The following is a 27,566-nucleotide window of genomic DNA, read 5'->3' as shown; positions in this document are numbered from 1 at the left end:
TTTAACAAAAGTAACAAAGTAACAAAAACCAGGTTTAGAGATTGTCTTATAAAACTACAACAAAAATCCACCCTTAAAACTAGCTATTACCTGTGATCATCTTGAAGACTTTTAGTGCTATCTGTCTAATAAGCTGTTATGTGCTTATAAGGCCGTTTGTCTGGCATCTGATTCTTACTTTGCAAGATCATTACCCTGGGAATTGCTTTCATTGAGACAGATTAGGATTTGGTCCTAAGTATCTTTGTGGACTCATTTTGTTCCTGAAGAGCCATTCAGATTCAAGCCTTCCCTTTAAGGATTTCCTGTGATTTATATTCAGTGTTTAATCAAACATGCATACTTCTATCAAAGGTTTATTGATTGTCCCCCACCTAATTATCAAAATGGCGATGTGCCATTTGTAGGGCATAGCTAGATGTTGTCATCGTATAGGAAAGCAGTAAAACAACTTCCCCACACACAAATTCACTGCAAATTCATCTGGTGTTTTCCTTAGCTATAAATGGGTTGGGAAGATTAACATTCATTTGTATTTTGTAGTTTCCAACATTGTTTGCAAGGTGTCTGGAGCTGAGCACGTTCAGTCATCTAGAATACTTGAGATAAGCAGTTCAGTGTCTTGTCCACAGCTTTCTAGAATAAACTGATAGAACATGAAATTTTCATTGACATTGCAGTCAAATGTATACTACTGTTAAGTGTGCTGAGTTGAAAGAATCCCTGTCACTTTTTACAGTAACTTGCCTTTACTCACGGAGGAAGATAAAAGTATTCCCAAAAGGTCATGTGAGAAGCCTGCATTTCACGTTCTAACTTGATGATTTAACACTTTTTTTTCCCCCAAAAAACTGAGCCAATGGTTTGGAAATGGCTTCTCTTACAAGTACAGTCAGACTTCTTGTGACTTGTCTCTGATTGTGTTACACCTCCTCCCTGTTCCCCCATCAAATGCTGTGGAAGTTTCGTCTGTGTTCCTTGTTAACGTTTGTGTTCTTTGGAAGTCATTAATTTTGTTTTCTTCAGCATTAGACATGCACTTTCTTTCTGTTGCTCAGTTAGTTTTTTGTGTGATAATGCCATCTACCTTTAGAGAGGGAATGTCTCACCTTTAGTTTTCTGAGTAATGTGCCATAGTTCAAGAATGGACAGTCCAAAACAAAGCTGTGTATAATTTTGTAATGGATTTTTACCATTTTTTATCAGGGTTTAACCTTTCAATTTATTCAAGTCAGTTGGTCTTACCAAAGCAGCATTCTCACAGATGTTGTGTTTGTGTTGTGGTGACTTTGGTCAGGAGACTCTTGGGTGACTACATAGCTCTTTGCAATAGTGCTCTTTTCTGGGCAAATATCAGCAGACCGTTTCTCCTCCTTAGATATTAGGATAGATGGGAGATGAAAATTGGTTCTGTTTAGATTAGCATATTATTTTTAGTTTCTGGTGCAAAATCAATTGCTAAATGAATGGGGAAAATAAACTGAGCCAACAATGTGTGAAGTGTTTTTTTAAAGTAGATTTTGGTATGTGTATGTATCATCAACTGGTGATAGATGTGCAGTGTTTGGAAAGAAATTTTTATTAGTATACATTTTAAAAAGAGACTCCAAACTGGTGCTCACTACAGCAGTGCCTCAGATTTTCAACAAGCAAGTTTCTGTACTTACTGGTTTCTCACATTAGAAGTAATGCCAATACTTTCACTATGCAAGTCCTTCCAACTGTGAACCTATGAAAATAACTAGAGAAAACAGATTTTATTGGTGGTCAGATATCTATCAATAGTGATCAGATGCTTAAAGAAATACTGATCAGTTTTTGTCTTTTTGGGCAAGTGTTTCATATGAGTTGATGTTTATCCAGAAAAGCAGGTGGATGGCTAGTGAATGCAATTAGGCAGATTTTCTTTGTAATTCATGGAATCATATGGTAGCTCAGCAGTAAAGCATGTTTTTGGAAGTTTGCATAATGGTTTATGTGTCTACTCCTTTGCTTTCTTCTTCCAGTTTGTGTTGTAAATGTGACTACTGTGCTTCAAAAACTCTGAAACTACTTCTGGTTTTGTCTGCAACTTGAAGATTACAGTGTTTCACTTTTGACTCTCTTAAATGAACTGTATTTTCTATTGTGGAAAAAATGCAGCTGCCTGATGCGATAAGGCTCAAACTTCTTTTGAGTAAATTCTTTTAAACTGAGCGCTGCATTTTATACTAGCGTACAGATAGCTAACTGTATTTTATAATAAAATATATTTTACTATATTTTTATTTAAATATATTTTTATATTTTAATATTTTACATTAAAATTTAATTTACTCTTATTTAAAAGAGTAGGTGTGTTTCATTATGGTATCTGGGTACAGACTAAGCAAGTTCAGGAATGAGTCAGGTCTGAGGCATGCCAGAGCTGCCATCCCAGGCTGAGGCAAACCACGTTAGGCAGTTTGGAGCCACATCCACCAGCCTGGCTTTCACTCACTCCCTGCTCATCTCATTTGGTTCTCTCCACCAGTCCTGTCCTTCCTAGCTGATCTCCACTACTCAGATTGTAGTCCCTCAGGCTAGTGAGTAGGCAATCCTACTCAGATTGCCATCCCTTTAGTAATCCCATTTGCAGGCTGAAGAGTCCTAGCCACTTTTGTCCTTCACTTAAAAGCTTCTCCATAATTTTCATTATCCCTAATGATTTCATGCCAGCCTTGGAGATTAGTGGGGAGAGCAGAAATTCCAAGAGTATTGAGGGGTGGAGAGTGCAGTGTGGGTTAGTACAAATAATACTGTTGTTCTGTAAGTCTGCTACTGAGATTTTCTGGTTTACTGTTGAATTAATGCTGTCAAAGAAGTGTCTCATATCAGCAGATCCCTTTTCTGAATGGCAATAGTCAGTTTCAAAGCCAGTGTCCACTACATGTGTACTCATGCTTAATTTGTCTGCCTTTTTATTACTCTTTTATTTACTTTTTCTTAGTGCCACTGATGTACCTCTGCAGCTTTTGATTGTCTGACTTTGTCCTATCCAGAATATATCTGATGGCACAGGCACAGTCCCCAGCACAAACGGACTCTGTTGGGACTTCTATACTATAAACAAAATGACTGTTTATTCAAATTGTTCACTGGCTGTCTTTAAGGAGTGATTGGTCAGGTTATTTGTCATGCAAGGGCCTGTTTAAGAGAGCTTAGTTTCTTTAGAGCCTTTTGTTGAGAGATCTTTGATAAATGTCTTTTGATAGTCCAGGTGAACTACATCAGTGATTTCTCAGTGTGCTTACTGAGTCTTTCAGAGGAGGACAGTAGACTGAGATGTGGCTTTTCCTTACAACAGCTGCATGGAATTATCTGTGTGCTGATTAATTTTTTTCTTTGGAGTAATTTATACATTTTTTTTCTGGTACAAACATTGAACCTAACTGATCTGTTAATTCTCCCCTTGAACCCTTGTCGGAAATTGATGTTGCTTTTCCTGTCTCTTAGAGCTACAAAATTGAGACTGTTTTAAGTGAGTATTCACGAATCGCAGCTACTAGGTCTTTCGTTCTTGAGTTCCATTCAGCATTTCGTTATTTTTCACATTGTGAGCTTGTTCTTTTCCTTCTTATAAACACACTCGAGGAGGATTCTGATATGGGAAGTCTCCACAGTTTTTCCTCAGTATGCAGATCTAAAACAGAAGGTCTTTATCTCCTATAAGTCTTTCTTTATGTGCCGATTGTCCTGGAGGAGCATTCTAATATATCTGCTGTTCCTTCTGTCTTCGGAAAAGGGCTGATTTTTATGCTTTTTCCTGTTTGTTTCTCGAAGTTGATTGGTTTATTTTTTACATGTACATTACCAGCTAGAGCTTATGGTCACTTCTCCCCCTCCCCCTCCCTTTGGATGCCACTTCTAATTTTCTGAAATGTATCAATTCAGATAGTTTCTCTGACTTTACTATTTAGCCATGTTGCCATTTTTTCCTGGTTTGTTTAAAGGCTTCTTTTATGTGAGGGCAAGCAGTTACCTTTTGCCAATGAGCATGAATGCCATACAAAAGCACAATCAGGAAATATTTATAGCAAACTGTTTTGGCTAAGCATTTGTACAAAAAGGCATACAGGAAAAAATGAGCCAGAATATAAGCACAACTTTTAAAAACAAAGAGAATAAATATATTTTTAACATTTTATAATCCTGAATAAATAGCAGTTATTTTGCTTTAACTAGATTTGAAGAATATATGATATCTTGAAATGCCCACTATCTTAAAAATCATCTATGCCAAAGTTTTCATTACTAGAGGCAACCAAGTTCACTAGCCAGCTTAGCAGTAGAGCAAATGGGTTTGATGGATGGACTATTCGATGGGTAGGAGTTGGCTGGATGGCAGCATCCAAAGTTGCAGTTAATGACTCAATGTCCAAGTGGAGATCACTAACAAGTGGTGTCGCTCAGGGGTCTATATTGGGACCCATACTATTAATATTAAATAATTTATTAGTGACATAGTGGGATTGAGCGTGTCCTTGGTGCGGTCGATAAGCTTGAGGGAAGGGATGCCATCTAGAGGGACCATGACAAGCTTGAGGAGAGGACCCATGTGAACAGCATGAAGTTCAACAAGGCCAAGTGCAGGGTCCTCCTGCACCTGGGTCAGGGCAATCACCAGCATCAGTACAGACTGAGTGATGAATGGATTAAGAGCAGCTCTGAGGAGAAGCACTTGGGGATATTGGTAGATGAAAAATCAGACATGACCTAGCAATGTGTGCTTGCAGCCCAGAAAGCCACTCATATCCTGGCCCGCATCAAAAGAAGCGTGGCCAGCAGATCAAGGGAAGTGATTCTTTCCCTTTACTCTGCTCTGGCGAGACCCCACCTGGAGTGCTGTGTCCAGTTCTGGGATCCCCAGCGCAAGACAGACATGGACCTGTTGGAGCAGGTCCAGAGGTGAGACAGGAAAATGATCAGAGGGCTGGAGCATGTCTCCTGTGAAGAAAGGCTGAGAGAGTCAGGACTGTGCAGCCTGGGGAAGGCTCCAGGGAGACTTTACAGCAGCCTTGCAGTACCTGAAGCGGGGCTTATAAGAAAGTCGGTGGGTGAGAGACTTTTTAGCAGGGCCTGTAGTGATAGGACAAGGGGAAACGGTTTTAAACGAAAAGGAGATAGGTTGTGATTAGATATAAGGAAGAAATTCTCTACGATGAGGGTGGTGAGACACTGGAAGAAGTTTCCCAGAGAAGTTGTGGATGCCCCATCATTGGAAGTTTTCAAGGTCAAGCTGGATGGGGCTTTGAGGAGTATGATCTGGTGAAAGATGTTTCTGCCCATGACAGGGGGCTTGGAACCAGGTGATCTTTAAAGGTCCTTTCTGACCCAAACTGATTCTAAGTGAAGAGGGATTCCTGATTGACTATTAATAAATGTAAAAATATGAATTTGCTGAAGATAGATCTGACAACATGTACTTTCAGTACGTATTGAGGAAGATGTTTGTGCATGTTAGAAGATCTGTATTCAGAAAAGTGGGGGTGTTTTTGGCGCTCTTTCATTTGGATTAAACGATGCCGGGGAGGTCCGTGTTTTATGTAGTTAAATTCTGTTTAATACTAAAAGATTGAGTTAAGAAATTTTAAGAAATGTCACATTTTTAAATTTTTTAAGTAAAACTGGAATAGTAATTTTTAAAAAAAGGAAATATTGCATTAAATGTTGCAAAATTGCAAGTAGGTGTTTCACACTGGGCCCTTTGTTCCTTGTACAAATGCTGCTACTTCAGACTTCTGCTGTGCACTGACAGATCTAAATCACCAGTTTTCCAAGTGAATGTACTTCTCAAAATGAAATGTATTTATAGCAAATTAAAAGCTTCTGTCCTGGTTTCGGCTGGGATAGAGTTAGTTTTCTTCTTCATAGCTGGTATAGTGCTGTGTTTTGGATTTGGGATGAAAATAATGTTGGTAACATACTGATGTTTTTAGTTGTTGTTAAGCAGTCAGGGACTGTCCAGCTTCCCATGCTCTGTCCTGCCAGCGAGGAGGCTGGAGGTGCACGGGAAGTTGGGAGAGGGCACAGCCAGGACAACTGACCCAGACTGGCCAAAGGGATATTCCATATCATACGGCGTCATGCTGAGCATTATAAATTGGGCAAGTTGGCTGGGGAGGTGCCGTGGCTTGGGAGCTAACTGGGTTTCGGTCAGTGGGTGGTAGGCAGTTGTGTTGTGCATCGCTTGTTTCATATGGTCTTTTATCATTATTACTGTTACTATTACTCTATTAAACTGTCTTTATCTCAACCCACGAGTTCTATCTTTTTTCCGATTCTCTCCCCCATCCTGCTGCGGGGGAGGGATGGAGTGTGTTGGTTGTTTTAGCTCCCTGCTGGGTTAAACCACAACAGCTTCTTAAAGACAATTAAGGCAAAAAAATTCAGAAAAAGGATTTTTTTTTTTCTTGGCTTCTTCCACAAATTGTGGAAATTTGGCATTTCTGTTTTCCTTTAAATGGCTGTTAAAACCTGGAAGAGGTGTATCCATTGTCCAAAAATCTCTCTCTACAGAAGTATGTTGCTAATTTTGCTGTTTCTTTTGGTTCATTTTTTCCTTTTCTAACTTGAATTATCTGTTCTTAATGGTAAATTTGCCTCTCTGCTACCTGGAATACAGTAACGGGATGCTAGCAACAACCCACATTATCCTGTTGTGTTTTGGCATATTCCGGATGTGTCGTACTAAGATTCCTGACTGCATGCAGCTGATGCTTCAGAATCAGTTGTGTGCAACTTTTCTGTGTTTTCCAGCACTGTGATGTAGCTTTCTTGATGCTTTGAACTGTCCTGTCCCCCTTTTTTTCTCCTGATCATTTCAAAGCTGATGGACTGGTCCGTGGTTCTGCCTCCTTATAGCTGTGTGTGTCTTAGGTGAAGGAGCTACTGTTCCTATCGCTTCAGGGACTGTTTTCGGATTGGCAAGGTGGCTTCTTCAATCTAGGCTGATTTGATACCTGCTCACATATCTGTGAGCTTTTACTAGTTGCTTTTACTAGTATTTTGGGCTTTGAGAGTTCTGACCAGTAATACCCAAACTGACTCAGTGAAGGCACTGCCTGAATGCAAGCAAAATGTTTCTGGCACTGTTGAGGACCCAGAAGTAGTTTAGCTGTAGTTGCACATCATCCAGCCAAGCCAGTAGCCACTATGAGCAACCCAGTCTGGTAAATCACCTGTGAGTAGCTGGAAGTTGAACAATGAGTATAAAGGAGAAGAAACTGATTGGAGACTCTTGATTTTCTGCCTCTCTTCTCCCTTTCCCCTGTGGTAGTGAATAGCATTTATATATTTGAATTCCAGAAGTGTATTGCTTTTTGTTGTATAAGAAGCATATAAGTAATTCAGAATATTTTGCAACAGCAATTAGCGTTAGTGAGAAGTAGTAACAGTTGTTTTAAAAGAGGGTGTCTAGCTCTGAACTGGTTATAATGTCACTGTTTTAATGGAAATCCTTTCAAGCTGAGAAGACAGATGCTTATGCTTGGACAGACCATTTTTTTTCAGTTTGTCTTTTGACAGCTATCCGAAGTTTTAACTAAAACTGTTTTTGACAGGGAAGGATAGAAAAGCATCTCATGTTTGCAGGGAGAAGAAATCCTTGTCTCTTGGAAACTCAAATACGACTGAAGAATATCTGCTCGTTAGCTTCAGAGCAGTTAATTATTATAAGCAACTAGGGAAGCATGACCTGTATTTAAGATTGTCTAATCCTTTCCATTGTGTGATCTTGTTTACTGTTACATTTTCCTTTGCTAAATGTAAACAATTCTGAATTATGTTTTCTGAGCTAGTGGTTTGCCAAAAGTTGAATGAATCTTAGGAAGTTAAAGGTGTTGTTAATATCTGTATGGATATTAATCTAGTACAATATATTGCATTGCTCAGGGTGTGTAGGAGGAGAGGAGAGGGGTCTTTTGACCTTGTTTCTGTTTCAATGAGCATTTTATGGAAAAACTCCAATTATTCCAGTCTTCAGGAAGGAAATAAAAAGTTGTGTACGGATGATCATTCCCATTATCAGGGCTCTATTTTTGAGCTAATGTGCTTCTAAACGTGTGTTACAAACAAAAATACAATGTAAGTTAAGAATATCCTTAAAACTGGTTTGGCATTTTGTATCTTTTTATGTATGAAAGCAGCAAATACTAGGCAGTCTCTTGTCTGTTAACACCTAGAGTTGAAGGAGAGAAGAGCAGCATTTTGTGCAAAGCCATATATTGTGAATAATCAGAGGTTTTCACAGCATGTAAATAGCATTGGATGATGGAGTCCTGAGTCAGTGTGAAGGAAGGAATTGTTTCCAATTACCACCTATCAGTCACAGCTATGGAGTTAGTTCATGTACAGTTCTCACTATATAGCAAATTTCTGATGAGTATCTGTCATGCTGGATTGCTTCTGCCAGGAGATGTATGTACTAGTAAAAAGAATAGAGTTATTTCTGCATCCTGGGAGAAAATTGTTGCAAAATTCTGCTACCTGTGTACTGTGGCTGCTTTGGTAGTTAGATATTAATGAAGTTACAAAGCTGTGTTTAAAATTGAGAAGCCAGCTGGATTTTTGCTTAAGCATTTATAATATTTCTGATACATTATTTCTCCGAGTTAACGCAGTGAATGAAGGAAGTCTATACTTTTTCCAAATCTGCTGTTTTAAGTGTCAAAATGGCTACATGTTTATTCTCATTGGGCTGGATTTTTTTGTTTAATGGAATATAAAAAGATTTGATTCAGCAGGCATATGATGATGCATATAGTAAGTATTTGATTAAGCTTCTTTTATGCTTCCATAAAGGTATTCAAATACTTTTTTGCCCTAGAAAGAAAAACTTAATGAGAGCTACTATATTTGCACATTGTATATATTTCCTTTGTAACTTCACCTGCAGGTGTCTGCTGTATTTAGTGCTAGTAAAACTAGGTATATAGTGACCATTGCAAAGAAAAACCTGTTATCTTTTAAGCATTTTGGATGTTACGTTATATTTTATTGGGCCTTTTAATTTTTTTCTTAAACAAGAATGGCTTTTCTGGTGTAATATATACTTAAAATCCAATTAAAATTAAAAGTGGCATTTTCTTGTAGAAAAATAATGTATTTTTACACTCCTTACAGCTGCAGAATATATTTCTGATAACTGGGTTTGTTTTTTTTTGGCAGTTATACTCGCTAAATGATTATAAGCCACCCATTTCTAAAGCCAAAATGACACAGATCACCAAGGCAGCAATCAAGGCTATAAAGGTAAGAAGTTGGCTAACTTCTTTTGACTTCCTTTCCATTTCTTATGTGTGTCAAAATAACTGAATAGCTTAAAGAACTTGCTTCAGAACTTTCCACCTCCCTTGTTGTATGTACAATTTCCAAGTTATAGTCAAATGTGATCATAATAGGATTTTCAGGACTGCAGCAGAAGGCTTAATTTGTTGTGTGACTTTCATTTGCTGGTTGTCATATGTGAGAGAGAATTACACCAACTTGACTCTTCAGTCAGATCTGAAAGACAGGGTTTTTTCCTCAGTTTAAAAAGGAAATACTGACATTGCCTGAGAACAGCTGAATAAATATAAAACTACAGTTCCACCCCCAATGTCAGATATGTGGGCCTTTGGATCAATGTAATTGTTTAAGTTTTATTTCCTTTTTATAAATTCCTAGGATACCTTTTCTTGGGTGTTGTTCATAGATCTTATTTTTTATGTTGCTTGGATACAGATTGTGAAGTTTTAGCATTAGTATGCTAATTAAAGACTTTTCTTGCCATGAAGTAAAACTAATGGCCAAACAGCAGTCGAGCAGCACAAAACAGCACTGAAAAATGATGAAGGAAAAAGGTATGCCATTAGTGTTAAGCATTAAAACAAATGAAAACTCGGTGAAAGCTGGAGAGGTGAAAAAGAGGATAGGGTAAAAGCAAAAAAGCCATGAACTTATGCTCTTCCTATCTACATTCTTCTGCTGAGAATGCAGATACATTTTCAGATAATGAAATCCATATTGGTGTTTTGTGTAGTTTGGAGAGAGAGCAATTTGACAGAAGAGTGAAATTCACTGGCTTTCTTAAATAAATCTATATAAATTAAAGTCTATGTGTTGCAGTATAACAAAAATGATAAACACTTGTATTCAACATAAATAAGTAATAAATGATAGTAAATGGTTCTATAAATTAAAAATCTAAATTATGCTAAAATGTTTTATCATGTATTTAACTTGGAAATTCTGCTTCCACTATTACAATTTCAATAACATTTAATTCCGTAGACCAGTTATTGAGATGATATATTGGGATGATATGTGAGATTTTAAAAAAAACAAACCAACCTAAACAGGCCAATTTTAAAGAAAAAGTATTCAGTAGATGTTATAAGGTCTTCCTATACTCATGTTTTTAGGTTATTAAAGTGAACAGTTGCAAAGTAAATGAACTAGAGTAGTGCTATGCTTAGTAACGTTCGGCTGACATCTTCAGTTGTGTACAATGAAATAACCATGTTTTTGAAGGAACAACTATATTATTCTCTTAGTTCTTACTATATAAGCACATGTTATTAAAAAAAATCCAGTGTAAAAAGCCTTCAGAAGGCAAGAAAAAGCGAGCTTAGCTTTTTTATATGCTGTTAAATGTTCTAAGGAAGACAGCATACTCAGCTGTAGCTATTAGATTGCTGGTTAATCAACCAAAGTTTCTAATTCTGGTTTTTCTATCAATATTGCATGACTTGAACAAGTATATGCATCTTCACATTTTCTCCTTTGTTGAAATATTATTTTATTTTTCAGTTTTACAAGCACGTTGTACAGAGTGTTGAGAAATTCATTCAAAAGGTAAGTCAGTCACAGGTATTTTGTGTTAGCACTGAGAATTTCCTCATTTTGGATTGCAGAGTGTTGAACATCCTTGGGTTTTAGGTACACCTATGGATTAATATTGTTCTGACATGTTAGTTTATTTCAGCTTTTAGTCACATTCAATTTCTGCTAGTAATCAGTAGCTGATCATAACCCATGATGCAGAAAGGCAGGTACTTTTTCCTCATTTTGTAGTTATGATGTATTTTGATCTGAATGACTGTGGATACTGTCTTAGGACTAGTTCTGTATGTATTCATTTGATGTTAAAAGAGGCTGTCAGTGTAGCCTGTGTGAACACCTAACAGGAAAAGAATTGACGGTGGTTTGGTGAGTGACAGTTGTGTTTGCTTTTTTGTTAGCTTTTCCTGTAAATTTTAAAGCTGAAGGGAAGATGACCGTTCAGCAGCATCTTTTGTGTAGCAGGAGATGTAGCATGTTAGTCGGTGCTTCCTGTTAGTAATAAAAAATATTTATATGGCTAGACTGGAATTTCTTTACTGGAAGATGCAGTATTAATTTAAAGGTTCTGAGTAACAAAGAATTTTACTGCATTTTGTTTTCTTACGACAGTTAATTATTCTTGGGTAAAACTGCATTTTACCTCCAGTTGGAAGTGCATGGATTCCAATTTGTGAGTCTTTCCTGCTTGTCTGCATTGTATCCGATTGTTCAATCGATCATTTTGGTACTCAATTTCTCTCCTTCTGTCAATAGGAGTAAATTATGATTATATTGCCTTTTTATTTTGACAAACAAGCTAGAGAAGTTAGTCTTACTGTTGTAATGTTGGATGTAATTTTTCTTGTCGTCCATTTTACGAAGCAGTCTAGATTGCTCTGTGTCAGTAACCTGTCTTCCTCCTTACCTTTTATTCCTTGGTGCCCAGTGTGTGCTGCAGTAACTTTTGGCAGTGGTTGGACAATGTAAACAGGGTTCAGCTTCAGTCTGGTGTTTGTAACTGTCTCGGAACAGTTCATGAATTAATTATTTAGGTACTAGAACATCAGTCCTATGTGGAAAAAGTGTCATATGTATGTTTCATGGCAGTAGTAAACACTAGTGGTATACTTTACCATCACTGTTAGTGTTTCATCAAGTAGTTGTGTAAAAGCAGTCACATTTGAGGTTAGGGATACTTAGTCTCACTGCCTCAGTTGTAATTCTTCTTCTTTATTTAATTTTTTATTGTCTTTTTTTAATCATCTGTATTGTTATGTTAATTATCATCTTTTGCTTTCTGTATGTGCCGTGTTTTTGAATACATCTGCCTAACATATTTGCAGAGTTTTCTTACTAAATATCTGTGTGTTTTATTAGTTTGAATATTGTGAAAAGCTGTATGCCTGTCCTGTGTGCAGAACACTGTTATTTTTGGTAATAACTTAGGTAAAATTTCAGTAGCTACAATACATTAAGTGATTCTCTGAAGACAGTGTATTGTGTTGAATTAGGTTTCAATTTTGTAAGTTTGATAATGCACATTTATTCTTAAAATGATGCCACAGGTACTTAATATTCTTAAGTACCAGGGTATTCTGGTATTCAGAGTATTCTTAAATACCCTGAACTATGTTTAGACCCTAAATAAATGCTTTATCAAGGTTGAAAAAACTAGCAAATCAGCACTTTTCAAAACAGGAAGTTTGTGTCTAGGCTATAATAAAATTAGTAGTCTGAAGAGTTTCTTTGGCACTGTATTACAGATTATGAATTTAATGTGTTGCATAATATGTTTATAGACTCTCTGGACCAGAGGGGGAATGAGTGTACTTTCCCATGTTTTCCATAGTACCTTGTTTGATATTGTGTACAACCAATGTTCATGAAGTGAATCTATGTCATAGTATATTCTGGTGATGGCTTCATTATATTTTTGTACCACTTTTCTTTCCGTCTTAAAACTGGTTGCAATAGTCTGGTGCAATTACTTTGCAATTAAAAGGCAAAAATTTTAGCTTGTTCAGTAAAATTACCTAAGAAATTAGTGTTGTAGTTAGCAGACGTGTTTTATAAATACTATGCTGTTTGTAAATTATGCAAGTTTTTCAGAGTTCTAAAATAAGTATCACTGGTATATGCTCAAACATATGTCTACATAAATATGTTTTTGTTCTGGTGGGGGAGGAGGGGATATACCACACACTAATTACGACGATGTAAAATAAATAAACAAATGTTAACGTTAATGTTAACTTTGATCGTAAAGAAGGACAAAAATATTTTGAGTTCTATTTACAGCTAGTCCAAATGTACTATTAAGAATTTGGTTATGATTTATGCTGTTCTCTTAAAATAGATGTGTGCATTTAGAAAGGATATATGGTTCACGTGCTAACTCTTAATAGCTAGATTCTAAAAAGCTAATATTTTTAGTGGTAGGAAATTGATTTTAAACCATTTATGTATTTGCAGAAAACATAAATATACTAATTTGAACATTAAAGGCTAGCTATTTTAGAGAGAGTTTCATTTTTTCAGGACAATTTTATTAAATAGAGAGCACTTTAGTAATACTTTGACCCATTTAAAAATTAGAGAGGACTGTTCATATTTACTCTGCCATTAATGGTTTTTGTTATTTTTCATATATGCATATTTTAAACGATTGGGTTTTTGTAGTGCAAACCAGAATACAAGGTACCTGGTCTGTATGTCATTGACTCCATTGTGAGACAGTCCCGGCATCAGTTTGGACAAGAAAAGGATGTATTTGCTCCAAGATTCAGCAATAACATCATCAGCACTTTCCAGAACTTGTACCGTTGTCCTGGGGATGACAAGGTAAAGCACTTACAGATTTTTCTAATTAAAATGGTCTTTAGTATGTTACCTGTAAAGAATAAAGTTTATAAATTACAGACTTACACATTTATATGTGTTTGTTTAATTATGCTTGTCTGAGTGTAGGGATGGGGGAAGACACATCCAATTAGATGAATTAGACTTTTGGAAAGGTTTTTGGGAAGACTGGATGGATTTGAGTTAATGTATTTTGATGGGAAAAAATTAAGCACACATGTGGTAGGACAGGGAGTTGCAGTCAGTTTCTTATTCTAGTCTTCTCTTTAGTGAGAAAATGAGTGAGCAGGTTTTGTGTAGTGTCAAGGAATAAATATCTTTCTTGGTAGCAGTATCTTCAGTACAAGCTAGTGTGTTTTGGACTGAAGGAGCAATAGAAAAACAGAGAAGTCTCTTAAAAGTTCTCTTTCCTTTGATACTGAATCAAGCAACAGCCGAATGATGCCCGAGTTGAATAGTTTGACCCAATAGTTCATCTGTTCCCTTGGACCACAGTAGTCAAGATCGCTACCAAAGTATCTTTATAATAGGTTGGCTGGAAATAACAGAGCATGCAGGCAGTTGAACTTCCTTCGTATTTGTCACTGATCTTACAATAGCTAGAGTTTTTTCTCATTGAATTGAAAAATTACAAAAAGATGGGAAATGCTAAGAGCTTTTGTCTAATAGTCATTAAGTGAAGTAGTAAGTGAGGCATGATGCTGCAGGAAGAGAAAGATGCATTATTCTTTGAATAGTTGCATGCATTCCTACAGCTGTATTTTTCAACAAAAAATCTGAAAACCCAAGGCATCTGTGGAAGGTGATTAAGGCAAGTTCAGCCATTGTGTGTCTCCTGTATTTGTCTTAGGATTCCTGCCTTTTTAGAGGAATTAGAACCTCTGCAGGAAAATATGTTGGGATCTGCAAATTTTAAGTGTTTAGAAAAAAAATATGTTGGGATCTGCAAATTTTAAGTGTTTAGAAAAACTGCTATGGATGTCTGTCTTACCTTCTGCAACTGAGTGCGGAGGTGCTGCTGAACAGGTTATTTAAGTTAAATGGCTTTTTTCCAGTCTAGTTTTAGGTTATCTATATGATCAACTTGTGTTGCTTCTATTTCATGGTATTTTATATATGTATATAGGCATGGTAGTTAACTTTTCTTCTTCATTTAGTTGTATTCCTTAAGCAGTATTTGTTATGTATAATCATTTAGCTTAATAACTGGGAAATACACGAACACAGAAATAGCCTGACTTGCTGAAGAAGAGCTTGCAGAAGGATGGGCGCAACTACTCAGTTTGTGTCTGGCTTTAAAAAACATAGTAAATTTATTGAAGGATAAGAAATAGAGCCACTTATCCTGTGATATTTCAATGTATGGCAACTCGTGTCATATTAGAAGTGTTTGATGTGAAGAGGGATACTAAAACATTGTCTGTTTATGGTCTGTAAAGCTCCTATCAGTTTCATTTTTACGATGATTTTCACCTCAGGGGAAATGTATTTTGCAAGCTGAAGTCTTGTTGCTTTTTTGCATATGGATTCAGTAGTACAGGAAAGTCTGTGTACTGTGAAAGTAGTTACCATATATATCTGACCAAGAAAAAGATTGTGCTCTCAGAGATTCCAAGGTGTGTACCTGTTTGGTAGCATTTTGATGTTTAAGCTGATTAAAAGGCATAATGGAAAAACACAACAGTTATCTTTACATGAGCAAATCGGGGTGGGGGTGTTTGTTTTTAAACCAGGCAGAAGTACAATATCACTTCATTTAAAGTAACACACACTCAACCCTGCCCCCCCCCCCCCGATTCCTTCATCTGGCTCAGCCATGGCAAGTCCAAGGGGGAGATAGATACTGAGGCACAGTAATATTTTATTCCTGTTTTGGATAGAAGAGGGAAGTTAGAGCCTGTGATGGACTTGTCAAAGGCTGCCTTATAAAACAAACTTTCAACGAAAAAAGACTTGCATAATGTAATGCTGAAAGGAAGCCTTCAGAGATTTCTTTAAAGGAAGTCTTAAGTTACATCTTCCATGCAGTGAAAATTCAGCACTTCTCCCTGTTAAAGTTAGGTATCCTCTTGGAGTTCTGGGCACACAGACTTTTTTTTCCTTTGGTTTAAACACTCTGGTTAAGTACTCTATGTTTATGTTTTATAGAAATTAAATCATTAAACCACTTTTGTGACTGCAAGCACAAGATCTTATGAAGAACTTTCTGCTCTTTATAATACAACTAACTGTTTTTTTGCCCCTGAATAAGCAAGGTGTCTTTTTCTATCACATATATTTCTATCCAACCTTTCAAAATAAAGCAAAACCTTGCTTGCTAAGAAAAGGAAACGTTTGGGAGCAGATCAAAACAATAGAATAGAAATGTAATAGAAATGCAAGCTGAACAATTCCTACGGAATTGTACAAAGTCTTCATTTTGATTTTTTTCCTTCCCCATGATCCACATTTTTTAATATTACTTCATAATATTCATAATTTCAATAGGCAGGGAATTGTGTTCCAGTTTAAACTTTTAAATTCCTCACTTCATCAAGAGAGCTTGCAAAATATTAAGCTACTTTTCTAATAAAAATATTTAGCACTCTTATTAGTATATGTCCATTTTTCAGTGGACATAAATAATTTTGGTTCATAGGTAGATCAGAATTGCATTCATATATGTTGACTATAAAAGTTTAGGAGACTAATAATACCTTGTTTTAATTACTAATTATGCTTTAAAATGCTTCCTTAAAATAATTTTCCTTCCATACCATCTTCCAAGAGTAAGAGTACAAAAGAGCCAGATATGTTTGTTTTGTTTTAATATATTTCATTTTTCATTGAGACAAAACTGTCACTATGTGCATAGGGTATCTTTACTGTTGCCTAGGGTCAGCCTCGGGTTCATAGCTTAGACTTCTTTGGTGTGACCCAGTATAACTGTTCTTATGGTTCTTACTGTTTGTAAACCTATAGGTGCTTCAATCTAGACATATTGACGTTGCTAGTTAAGAATTCCATAATTGATAATAACAAGAAAGATAACCATGACTCATGTCTCTTGTTATCCTTTCTTCATTTTAGAGTAAAATTGTTAGAGTGCTAAATTTATGGCAGAAGAATAATGTGTTCAAGAGTGAAATTATTCAGCCTCTCTTAGATATGGCAGCAGGAATTCCTCCTCCAGTTGTGACCCCTGTCTTGCCCAGCACTACAGCTGCTATGAGCAACAATACACCAGGTAACAAAAACAGGTTAAAATCATGCTTTGAACCAAAACAGTTGTGTCAGCTTTGGTATGTTGGCTGTTAATGTGCTGAAAAATCTTGCTGGGTTCCTTTAGACAAATCAGATGAATGCTAGAAAGAAATACATTATAGCCAGCATTTATATCAGGGAAACAGCAGAAACAAGAGGCAGCCTGTTGTGTTTACTTTCCAACTGTGTATTATCAATATATTCAGCTTCAGTAACAGTGCAATAAGACCTAGTTTTGCGCTCGAAAGTCAAAACAGTAAATCACTGACAGAGTTAAAAACCCAACACAGCACTTAATGCAATCTTTGTTAATTAGTGGTCCCACAATTGAGAGAAATGAAAGAGAATACATCAGTATCTTTTTGCTATCCATAGGATTGAGCTTGCTGGATAATGTCAGACAGTGCTCCTTTACTTTTACTGGCCAACAGACAGTGATTTCAAGGGGAAAAAAAACACACTGACAATATAAGCTGCAGCCAGCGACGTACTTCTTTCTGCCTCATATCTGAAGTATGTGGGCCAGAAATCAAGCTGGAGAGTCATGGGAGCAAAAAAACTGCTCATGGAGTATGTCCTAAGTTACCAAATGCTAATGATATTATACATGCAGACTTGATCACTTTGTGCTGTAAGCATCTTCCTTCCTTATGTGGGTAGATGGCAGGAAACTAGCTTTCCAACTTTTTTCACATTGTAGAGATTTTTTTCATTCAAGGTTGGGATGTATAGAAAATTTTATGTACGGAAATTGGGTTTTGGCACATACGGATCTGCTTTTGTCACCCACCTTTTGCTAATCCCATGCTGAAAAGCATTGAGGTGGACAAATCCACCTTATTTTTAATTGGTGTGTGTAAATATGTGGAAGTTCCAGCTCTTGGATTGGATTTACTGCATTTTACGTCTCAATATTTTTTATTATCATTAGTTTGATTGCTTTAAATTGTTGAAATCATAGCTTTACTCTAAGGCTTTTTAAAATTCTGGTGCAAATTGTCTTTTAAAACCGTAATCTAGTAATTTACATTTAGCATTCATCAGCATATCTCTCCTTCTGAGCTAAAAGCAGGAGTATTTGCAGGGATGGAGGATTCTTCTGGATTATGGCATGAAACTAATTATCAGATTGCTGATTTAGTCTCAGTGTTCCTCTTGAGAAAACATGATAAAACAAGCAATCCTCATGAATCCAACTGCTGCATGTTAAAATTTTTAGTAGAATCCTTAAGTCTTCTCCTGGGGATAAAGTGCAAGTCCAATAAGTTCTGGACTAACAGACGTTTCTGAGTAGATTGCTAACAATTGTAATTTGGTATATGATGTTTCCACTAAGTGTTTTGGATTACTCTGTGAAACCTATTTATTTTCCATTCGTCAGTGTTTTTGTTAGTAGTCCCCATAGGTCAGTAGTGCAAAGAGCTGTGAATTACACTTACACAAAGTAATCCTGCTATTTGAGGCATGTTGACATGAGTTTGTGTTATCACTGTGTGCTCTGTGTGTGTGTGTGTGAGAAAAACGGTTTCAATTGATGTTAATGCAGTGTTTTCTCAGTATTTAATAACAGCACTTTTTTTTTTCCTTCTTTATCACTATTTCTAAGTCTCTATGTTAAAATATTCTGGAGTATTGGATTTTTTCTCTTTTAGGAACACCTGTGACTCCAGTTACTCCAGCCAATGTGGTGCAGAGTTTACCCGATCCTTGGGTATCTCAGATTGCTAATACAGATACCCTTGCTGCTGTTGCACAGATTTTACAGAGTCCTCAAGGCCAACAGGTAAATATTTTCTAGACAGTTACACTGTACACTGATATTTTGTGTCTTCAAGGGACACTTAAGGAATATTGCTTTCAGGAATATCTCTTAATTATCTCTTAAGTTATCTTTTAAAAACACAAAATCTCTTAATTTTGTGTCTAGTATCCATCTAACTATCCCATGAGGTTGTTCATCACAAGTAAGTTCCAGGTAAACTAAAACTTCCTGTTTCCTCTTGTAACCAACCCTCTTTGTTCTTTAAAAGTATCACGGAATATGACTTCAGATAAGAAGGTCTGTAATACATACTTTTCTTTTCTATGTAGTAGTGCAGATGACTAAATCAAGAGCAGCATTAAGATTTAATGGATATAGGTATAAAAATGAATGAGACTTTAAGCATATTTCTCTGCTGGATGCCCCAAGAAGCTAAACATTTTACAGAATTATATAATGGGGATGTACTCATTCTGGAAGTACATCGTGCGTCAATTTTTTTTTTTTTGTCTTTCCACCAGCAAAATATGTTTTTTATTTTGCAGCATTCAAAAATAAGGTCTTAGAAGTGATTGTGTTCCTCAGTTTCTAAATGCTCAACTCCAAAAAAGTGACTTCATGTGCAGCATTGAACTGCTTGTTAACCCGCAGCCACATAAGTTGAGTGCACACAATTGGCTTTCTGTAAAAATGTAGATCATTGTTTTTCACTTTATGCTAGAACTCTGGCACTAGCATAACTTTGGCATTATGGTTTTGATTTAGACTGAGGAATAGGATGTTTCATCTGCTGGGCTACTAAACAAAAATACCATGCATGTGAATGAGAAGCAGTCACAAGTGAACTATTACAAAGCACTGATGCTGACAATAACTACAACTTCATGTAGTGAGATAGTTTTACAGTATCCAGCTGATTTGTCTGCAGTTGTTCATAATTCAAGCAGAGGGAGTATTTTCATCTGATTACACTGAAAGAAATTGATGGGTCATTGAAAAGCAGAGCAAAATGAGTCTGTGGGATACTTTGTGAAATGTGGAGGAAGGATAGTGGAATACCTCTTAAACAAGAGATGTGAAGTGAGAATGAGAAATATATGGAAAGTCAGTAAGGTAATTTTAAAGATTATTACCTAGAGAGTATTCTGAAAAAAAGAAAAGGATGAAGCAAAAGCAAAACTTCTTATGAAGGTGAGAGCGAATTAGAGTTTTAAAGGCAGCAGATCACAAAGGAATAACATTTGCATATATATCTCAAAATGGTAAAATAAAGTAGAGAATGGATTTTGGGAGAGGGAAAAGATGGTCTTTAACGAAAAGTGTGGAGACAGACTGGGTACCCAATAAGTATGTACATGCAGATCTTTGTGATTGGTAGGTGAACTGCAACATTTGCTTTCATCCTGTCCAGCCCTTTTATTCCTGTTATCCAAGCTACTCCACTCCCTACCCCTACCCTCCAGCTCCAAAGTCCTTGATTTCATCTTAAGATTGTGTGTTATGGGTGAGAATGCATGCAGGTAAATTGAGAGTCTAGACATAGGTGAGGGCAGAGTAAGAAATATGTAATCAACAAAAATATGAAAACGGCTAGAACGGTGACCACCCAGGATTTTCTCACTCTAGGGCTTCCCTTTCTGCTTCTACAGTTTGATTCCTTCCTACTCAGAGCAACACACAAGGTGGACCAGCCATATTTGCTCATCTTTTCTGGATCAGCCAAGAAGGGATGGGGGAGCTCTTCAGCTTTGCCTGTTGGCAGTAATCAGTGAAAATTCTTGGTGAGGTAGAACAATAATTGAAGCATTTTCAGAGGCTCTGCTGTATAAGGAGTCTGTGTAACTGTTTTTAAAGAATAGCAAGAGTTGTTTCACATTGTCAGAAGGTAACTCTAAAATAATCTTGAAAAAGGATTATACATTCTTGATGTATTGCGGAAAAGAAGATCAACCTAATAAGGCTAAGCAGAGTTTCTAGTGAGCCCTATGAAGAAGGGAGGGATTGAACCCTGTAAGAGTTCAGTGGTGAACCCCATGAGGAGGTGGAATATGGATGTAAAAGTAATGAGGGTCTTATGTCAGCATAGTTTGAACTACTTGGATTTGCTTAGCCTTTTTTTCAGAAATATTCAAAGCTAAGGCTCCAGGGGTTTACCTCATGGAAGGTCAAAGGACTGCTTCCTCTAATTCCATGGTACTTTAAGAGGACTTCTTTCCATAGCAATAGTATTTTTTCCTTTTTTGTTAAGGTAAATCTGTACAATTTTGTGGGAGCATCTCTGTTCAACAGATAAATAGATCTGTACATGAAGAAGCCTTTTATTTCCTCATTGGGAGAGCTCCATTTAAAAAGTTATATACAAGTAGGAAGTTGGAGTAAGGAAATCAAGATATACCAGGCAATTGGATTGTACATTTGTTCTAAAAACACCCATGGAAGATACTGTATTTTTCTTTATTTTCATCTTCTAGATTTGAAGGAGGAGACTTTTAGGGTATCCCTATATGCTCTGGTGAAATGTCTTCGATCCATTCACTACACTTTTGAAAGTTCCTTCTCTGATAATACTTAGTACTCATTCCAGTATAATCCTAGACCTCTCTTGGGTTGCGAGTGGAGTTGTTTAAACAAACAAACCACACCAACTACCACACCACCCCCAAAACTATTTTTAAATAATATTTGAAATGCCCAACACTATTTTTAAGTAATATTTTTTTAACGTCTGTCTCTTGGCATTACCCATACTTTGTTTTTACTGTAACATACTTTGTTACTGTACATCTGTTGCCCCAGAGCTGCTGCTTCTGGTTCAACATTGCATCTAGGCAGTTTTTATTCTAAGTGCTATACTTGAAGTCTGTGACATTGCAAGAAGTCAAATTATATTCCCAGTTCCTGGATAATTGCCTTTTATACTTTGTTAACATAGCAAGGGAATTGCATTCTGTCAGTGCAAACCTGAGTTTCAGCATGAGATTTTTCCTTGTCACTAATCCAGAGACACTAGTGCAAGCTCTTCATACAGACATGTTGCATCAGCTTAACTGCACTGTTGCAAGCTCCACTTTATTTTCTCTTACACACAGATGTTACAGCATACAGATTTTGCTAATCTAGGTGGGCCCTTAGGGAGCTGGAGTAGGCTAACAGATTTTTTTCAGGTCAGAAGGAATCAAACTGGAGAAACAGAAGAGGGGGAACCCTAGAAAACAGGAAATCCTGAGTGATGACTGGTCATCATGCAACCTGTCAGAGCAAGTTAGGAGGAAGAAGCATCTGCATGTCTTATCAGCCACAGAAAACAAATTAGCCAGTAAGTGGGAACAAAATTTGCCATAAATGAAAACAAATTAAGATGAAATAATAGCCATAGGTTAGATGATACTGCATTCCTGAGGTTTGGGGTTTTTTTTTTCCTAATTGGAAGGGGAAAAGACTAGTTTGGTTTTTATTTTTTGCTTTTAAAAAAATAAATTCTTGTTTAATGCATTTGTTATCTTTTCTCTTTCAGCTTCAGCAGTTGATACAGACACTGCAGATACAGCAGCAGAAACCTCAGCCTTCACTACTTCAAGCCTTGGATGCTGGTCTTGTTGTTCAGTTACAGGCCCTCACAGCACAACTTACAGCTGCAGCTGCTGCTGCTAACACACTTAATCCTCTGGAACAGAGTGTCTCTTTTAATAAGGTAGAAGTAGAATAATAGAAGTTTGAAGAAATATTTATTGTTAAAATATGTGTAAGTGAAAGAATCTTTTTGATTTTATGGTTTGACTTTAGAGATTTTAAGTACATGAATATACTATAAAGTACTTTATCTTGAAAATGTGAAATTAAAGTCTATATAGAGTAGTATAAATGAAAATACTAGTTTTATATGAGTTTAGGGCTAAATGGCATTTCATAGAATATCTCAAGTTTGAAGGGACCCGTAAGGGTCATCAAGTATGAAGATGGATTTGATTTAGCAAAGTTAAATCATTGTTACATGGATTTGTTCACCCTTTATAACACAGCAGTGAGAACTGAGCATGTCTTGTATTTCCCCTTCCTGTGTTTGTGATCTGAGGTATTTCTTACAAGCTAATGAAAGGGAAACATGTAGAAATCCATATACACCATTTTCCCAGAAGAGTAAAACGTGGTTGGACTTGCAATTTTCTTACATTATAAATGGCAAGAAACTTGTAATTTTAGCCACAAAGTGATAGTAAGTGAAGAAATAGATTTGTGATTGTAGTTAAAACTAGTCATGTGACACTTTTAAAAGGAGGTAAAAATGTAAAAAAACCCCAAACACCATAGGCAAGGAAACTTTGTGTGTTTTGCAACATATGTGCCTATCTTAAAACAAAAATAAGTAAAGAATGCATGAATTTAACAAGACTAATGTACTTGAATGCCAGGTAGCAATAACCATGCTGGCAGTTGCAGTAGTAGTAGTAGTATAATATCAGTACAATAAAAAAGGAAGAACTGCTACTCAAAGATTTAAAAATAAATAAATGAATCATGATCCATTATCTTTGGAATAAGCAGCATGTGAGTAGATAATCTTGGTAGGATTGCCTTGGAATGAATAAATAATAAGAATACGGAAGTCAGAGAAGCAAAAAACCTTTTTTTTTCCTAACCCAGGTAATCCTTTTCAGGCAGTTAGCTGCTTAGAACTTGACAAGTGCTGAGTTTAAAGTTTTAGGACATTTATCTTATATTACTAGAATTTGTTCAGCTAAATGCAAATCTCTGAAATAATAAGTAATGCAGCTGTAAAAATAAGTCAGGAAAAAATAGCCTGTACTCATGCTGTATCACAGCTGTAGCATCAACTCGAGTAGGGTATAATCACAGGGACTGAATGTATCAGGTAATAGGGACTGCCTTAATACTTAGATAGAAAAAGTAATTAAGAATACTGCATTATATTGTGGTTTATTCTGCAGACTTCAATTCTGGCATTTATATGGATAGATGTACTCATAGATGTGGCTGTCTTGAATGTTGGACAAGTAACTGGCGCAAATTGAAGGAATTGGCATTCTGATGAGGTGTTTTTGTACCTTGAGTGAGTTCAGCCTGATGCTCTTTAGATAGTTTATGCCAGTAATAGTATGCAGGAGTCTTGCTGCCATGAAAGGTGTCAGCAGAGTGAATGTACATGACTCTGATTTCTGGGACTTTGAAGGTAAGTGTTGTGAAAGGGATTCTTGTGGCAGCGTGATAATTTACGAGCTTTCAGTAGGTATATAGTGTTGACTTGTTCCTGTAAGCTGTGGAAGAGTTGCGTTTATACTATGTGATCTGTACCTTAGTTCCGCATTATACAAGTAGTGTTGATTATAATACTTTTCAAATGCCTTGTTCAGTGTTCTGTAGCATCTCTATGAATAAACTGATAATGTATGTCTTGTTAGTCCATTGAGGCTTTTACTCAAAGATTATTTAGGCTGCTTTGCAGAAATAGCATGTTGTTTTAGAATTTCCTCTTTTTTTTTTAAATATAATATTAGTACTACCATACCTATTTTCTCTTTTTTCAGAGGTTTGAGGATTTCTGAGTCTAGATATAGAAGAGTATATACATTAATATATATTAATGCACAATCTTATTTTTGCACTGATAAGCTTTGGGGTTGATAATTTTTCTTGCTTTTTCTAATGGTTTCTCAGCACCAATGTCATCTGCCACCTGAATTGCACTTCCCAATAGCTGAAGAACATGAGTCATAATAATATAATTATATTTATTAGACTCTTTACTTCCCTTTTATTCTATAATTGTATATTTTTTTTTTTACTAGACATGGCAGCCTTAATAAAGGCAATACTTACTTTTGTTGGAAGCATCTACATCAGTATGTTAGTTTGAATTGGGAGTGTGCTTTTGAGGTGAAACTTTTGATTGTTTATATGTGCCACATGTTTTTTCACATTGCAGAATAATCTTGAATACATAAAGTAGATTCATTTGGATTAAGCTAAAACAAAAGGTATACTGCAGCTGCTACTGAGGACTCAGTCGACAGGGCCAGACTGGGGCTGCTTCAAAGTATCTAGTAACAAAGTCGAAATAGCATGCCCAAATAAAGTAAAACTACAAATGAAACTTTTTAAGAAGGAAAGTTTTGGGAATGCTTTGCTTCCTCACAACAGATCTAGTTTTTTGTTAGTCATCTTCCAGGATGCTGGAAGTGTTCTAGAGTGTTTGTGTGCATTTTAGAGAGCTTGCAATAGTTTCATATTTAACACAGAATGCCTCAGTTGCAGGGATACTGTTAGAGATACAAATACCAAAAACCAAGGTGTCGGAACAGTACAATGAACAGCAACGCTATGCTGTTAACAGCCTTTGTTTGAGTATCATACAGTTGCTTAGTCTCTGGGGTTCTAGTCTTTATAAGATAATAAGATCTTAACAAGTGTACTTATAACAACAGAGCATTAGCCAGCAGAGTGCCCTGGCAGCAAAGAGGGCCAACAACATCCTGGGCTGTGTGAACACAGCTGACTGATGGGAAAGATCATCTCATGTACTCTAGACGGCATCTAGAGTATCACATCCAGTTTTGCCACCCCTGTACAGGACAGACATTGAAAAACTGGAGTGACTTTAATGGAGTGCTGGAGCACTTGCTCTCTGAAAGACTGGAGCTGGTTCAACCTGGGGCAGAGGTAGCTTTGGGGGAGACCTAAAAGCAGCGCCTCCCCCAGCGCCTACAGAAAGGTCATCAAGAAGATGAAGCTAGGCTCTTCACAGCAGGATTATGGACGACAGAAATTGAAATGAAAGGGTTTGGAGTGGGTATAAGGAAAACCTTTTCTCTCATGAGGACAGTCAAGCACTGTAATAAGTTGCTTGGAAAGACTGTGCAGTCTCAATTCTTGGAAACTAAGAGGTTTCTAAGATTCAACTGGATAAAGCCCTGAATAACCCGATCTGAGCTCACAGCTAAGCTTGCTGTGAACAGAAAGTTGGACTGAGACCTGCTGAGGTCCTTTTCAACCTGGACTGTCCTGTGATCCTAAGATTTATGAAGAATGGGATGGAAGAGAGACTGTCATCTAGTGGAAATTGATGATATATTCTTACCTGAGGTACAGTGACAGATCCTAAACATGTTAAAAAAACCTGCAGCAGCAAAATTAGAGAATCTAGCAATTCCTGAATGCAGTAATGAGAAATACTGAGTACTTTCGTGGAAGACACTGAACAGACTTGTGATGGAGTTGAGAGAATGGAGAATGGGGCCATGATGTGGATATACAAATACTTACACGGTTGGAGGCAATGTCTAAAAGGCAAATGTTCTGAGTTGGCAGACATAAAAAAAAGACAGCTTTTATGGTGAATAAACAGTAAGCATCACGATCCAAGGAAAACTGTAAAGCTAGGTTCTCATTCCATAATACAATGATGAATTGGATAACAAAAATAAATAGTGTAGGAAAATATTTCCTATGAATACATAAGTATCCATCTTTTTTTAATAAGTTTGGCAGTTCTTCTCTAATCCTTTGTTTTCAAGCTCTTCAGTCTCTACAGTATCTTGTGGTAATAAGTTGTACAAATTAATATGCATTACATGAAAATTTCCTTTCTTTTGTCAACACTTGAATGTGTGTGTTCTATGATCTTACTACATGACTGTATAGTTGTCTTATGGTACGGAACGATTTTTGATGAATGTTTCCTATTTATGTCCTATTCCTTTTATTTCAATTTCTAAAAAGAATATCCTTATACTTGAGAAGAATTTTGTCTCCTTTGTAATAAAAAGCTTTTTTCATGTCGTTAATTATTCTGATTGCTTTTTCTGAACATATTCTCTTCTTAGGTAATCAAAGTAACAGCTGTAGCATTCATGGAAAGTTCTGTACTTCTATATGCGTGTGTGTGTGGTGGGTTAACCTAGGTGTCCTAATATTTAATTTGTTTTAATTTCTGTTGCATTATTTTAGAGAGTATTCTGTTGCAATTTATTTAAAAATGAAGATAATTTCAGTTCAGATTTTTCCCTTTAATATCTACTATGTTATTTAAAACAAATTTAAACAAAAATCATGCTGTACATTTGCATATCTTGGCTGTAAGTTCTTTGGTTTTCTCTGACCCCAGTTTAACTAAATAGGTTTTTTGCATATAATGAATTCTTGACTACTTCCCATTTGTTCCTTTTCTCAGATGATTAAATAGTACATACTCTGTTATCTTCCTTTCTACTGTGTCATGACAGAAGGTACACGATGATTAGTATTTTAAAGATGAGACTGGTTGTTTTTTAAAATGCAAGTTTTTTTCAGAGCAGCAGCATTTTGGAAATGCTTTACTTGAAAATATTCTAACAATATGAAAAAAATAAAAAGGCAGCCACCTTGATTTAAATGAATTAGATATATATGGCGATAGTTATTCTGGATTTTAGCATCCCATCTCAGATAAACTTGATGGTGTATGTTTCTGCTATGTTTTCGCAGAGTCAGTCCTGCTTTCATATATCTTAGATTATTTCATTGGGAAAATAGTTCCAAACGTTCTTCATTTATCAGTCTCTTAGTTAGCTTACGCTTTGTTCTTCTTGCTGAACTGAAGTAATTGAGAGTAAATAGAGCATCTAGAGAAAGAAGATGGGCTACTGAATCATCAGGGTTTGTTACTGGAGATGGTTTTGCCTTGGTATTTCAAAATTACTGCCTTATGTTCTCATCCTCTTAGTTTTTAGTTCTGAGAGCAGGTTTTGTGAAGTTATGGTGATTTGTAGTACAGCATTAACTCTGCTTTTCAGAAAACTTCCAAGGCGTAAAGATGCATGGACATGGGTTTGATAGCACTGCTGTATCAATAAATAGTTACTGAAAAAAATCTCAGTGACAAAAACAT

The 27,566-nt window shown here is 36.3% G+C and overlaps 1 protein-coding gene across 1 annotated transcript in view; it reads left to right on the top strand.

The window, feature by feature from the left end:
• Nucleotides 1-27,566, top strand: part of SCAF8 (SR-related CTD associated factor 8) — a gene marked incomplete at both ends in the record, with an annotated part of 61,702 nt that overhangs the window by 16,833 nt on the left and 17,303 nt on the right. The window contains 6 exons of the mRNA XM_081997034.1: nucleotides 9,187-9,270; nucleotides 10,810-10,854; nucleotides 13,501-13,662; nucleotides 16,750-16,906; nucleotides 18,576-18,706; nucleotides 22,200-22,376. Of these exons, the coding sequence (XP_081853160.1) occupies nucleotides 9,187-9,270; nucleotides 10,810-10,854; nucleotides 13,501-13,662; nucleotides 16,750-16,906; nucleotides 18,576-18,706; nucleotides 22,200-22,376 (756 nt within the window). The remainder of the gene's footprint in view (nucleotides 1-9,186; nucleotides 9,271-10,809; nucleotides 10,855-13,500; nucleotides 13,663-16,749; nucleotides 16,907-18,575; nucleotides 18,707-22,199; nucleotides 22,377-27,566) is intronic.

This window comes from Phaethon aethereus (genome assembly GCF_964289735.1).
Source record: "Phaethon aethereus genome assembly, chromosome: 3".
Classification (NCBI taxonomy): domain Eukaryota; kingdom Metazoa; phylum Chordata; class Aves; order Phaethontiformes; family Phaethontidae; genus Phaethon; species Phaethon aethereus.
Note: the sequence above shows the minus strand (reverse complement) of the source record. Positions and strands in the feature narration are given on the sequence as shown.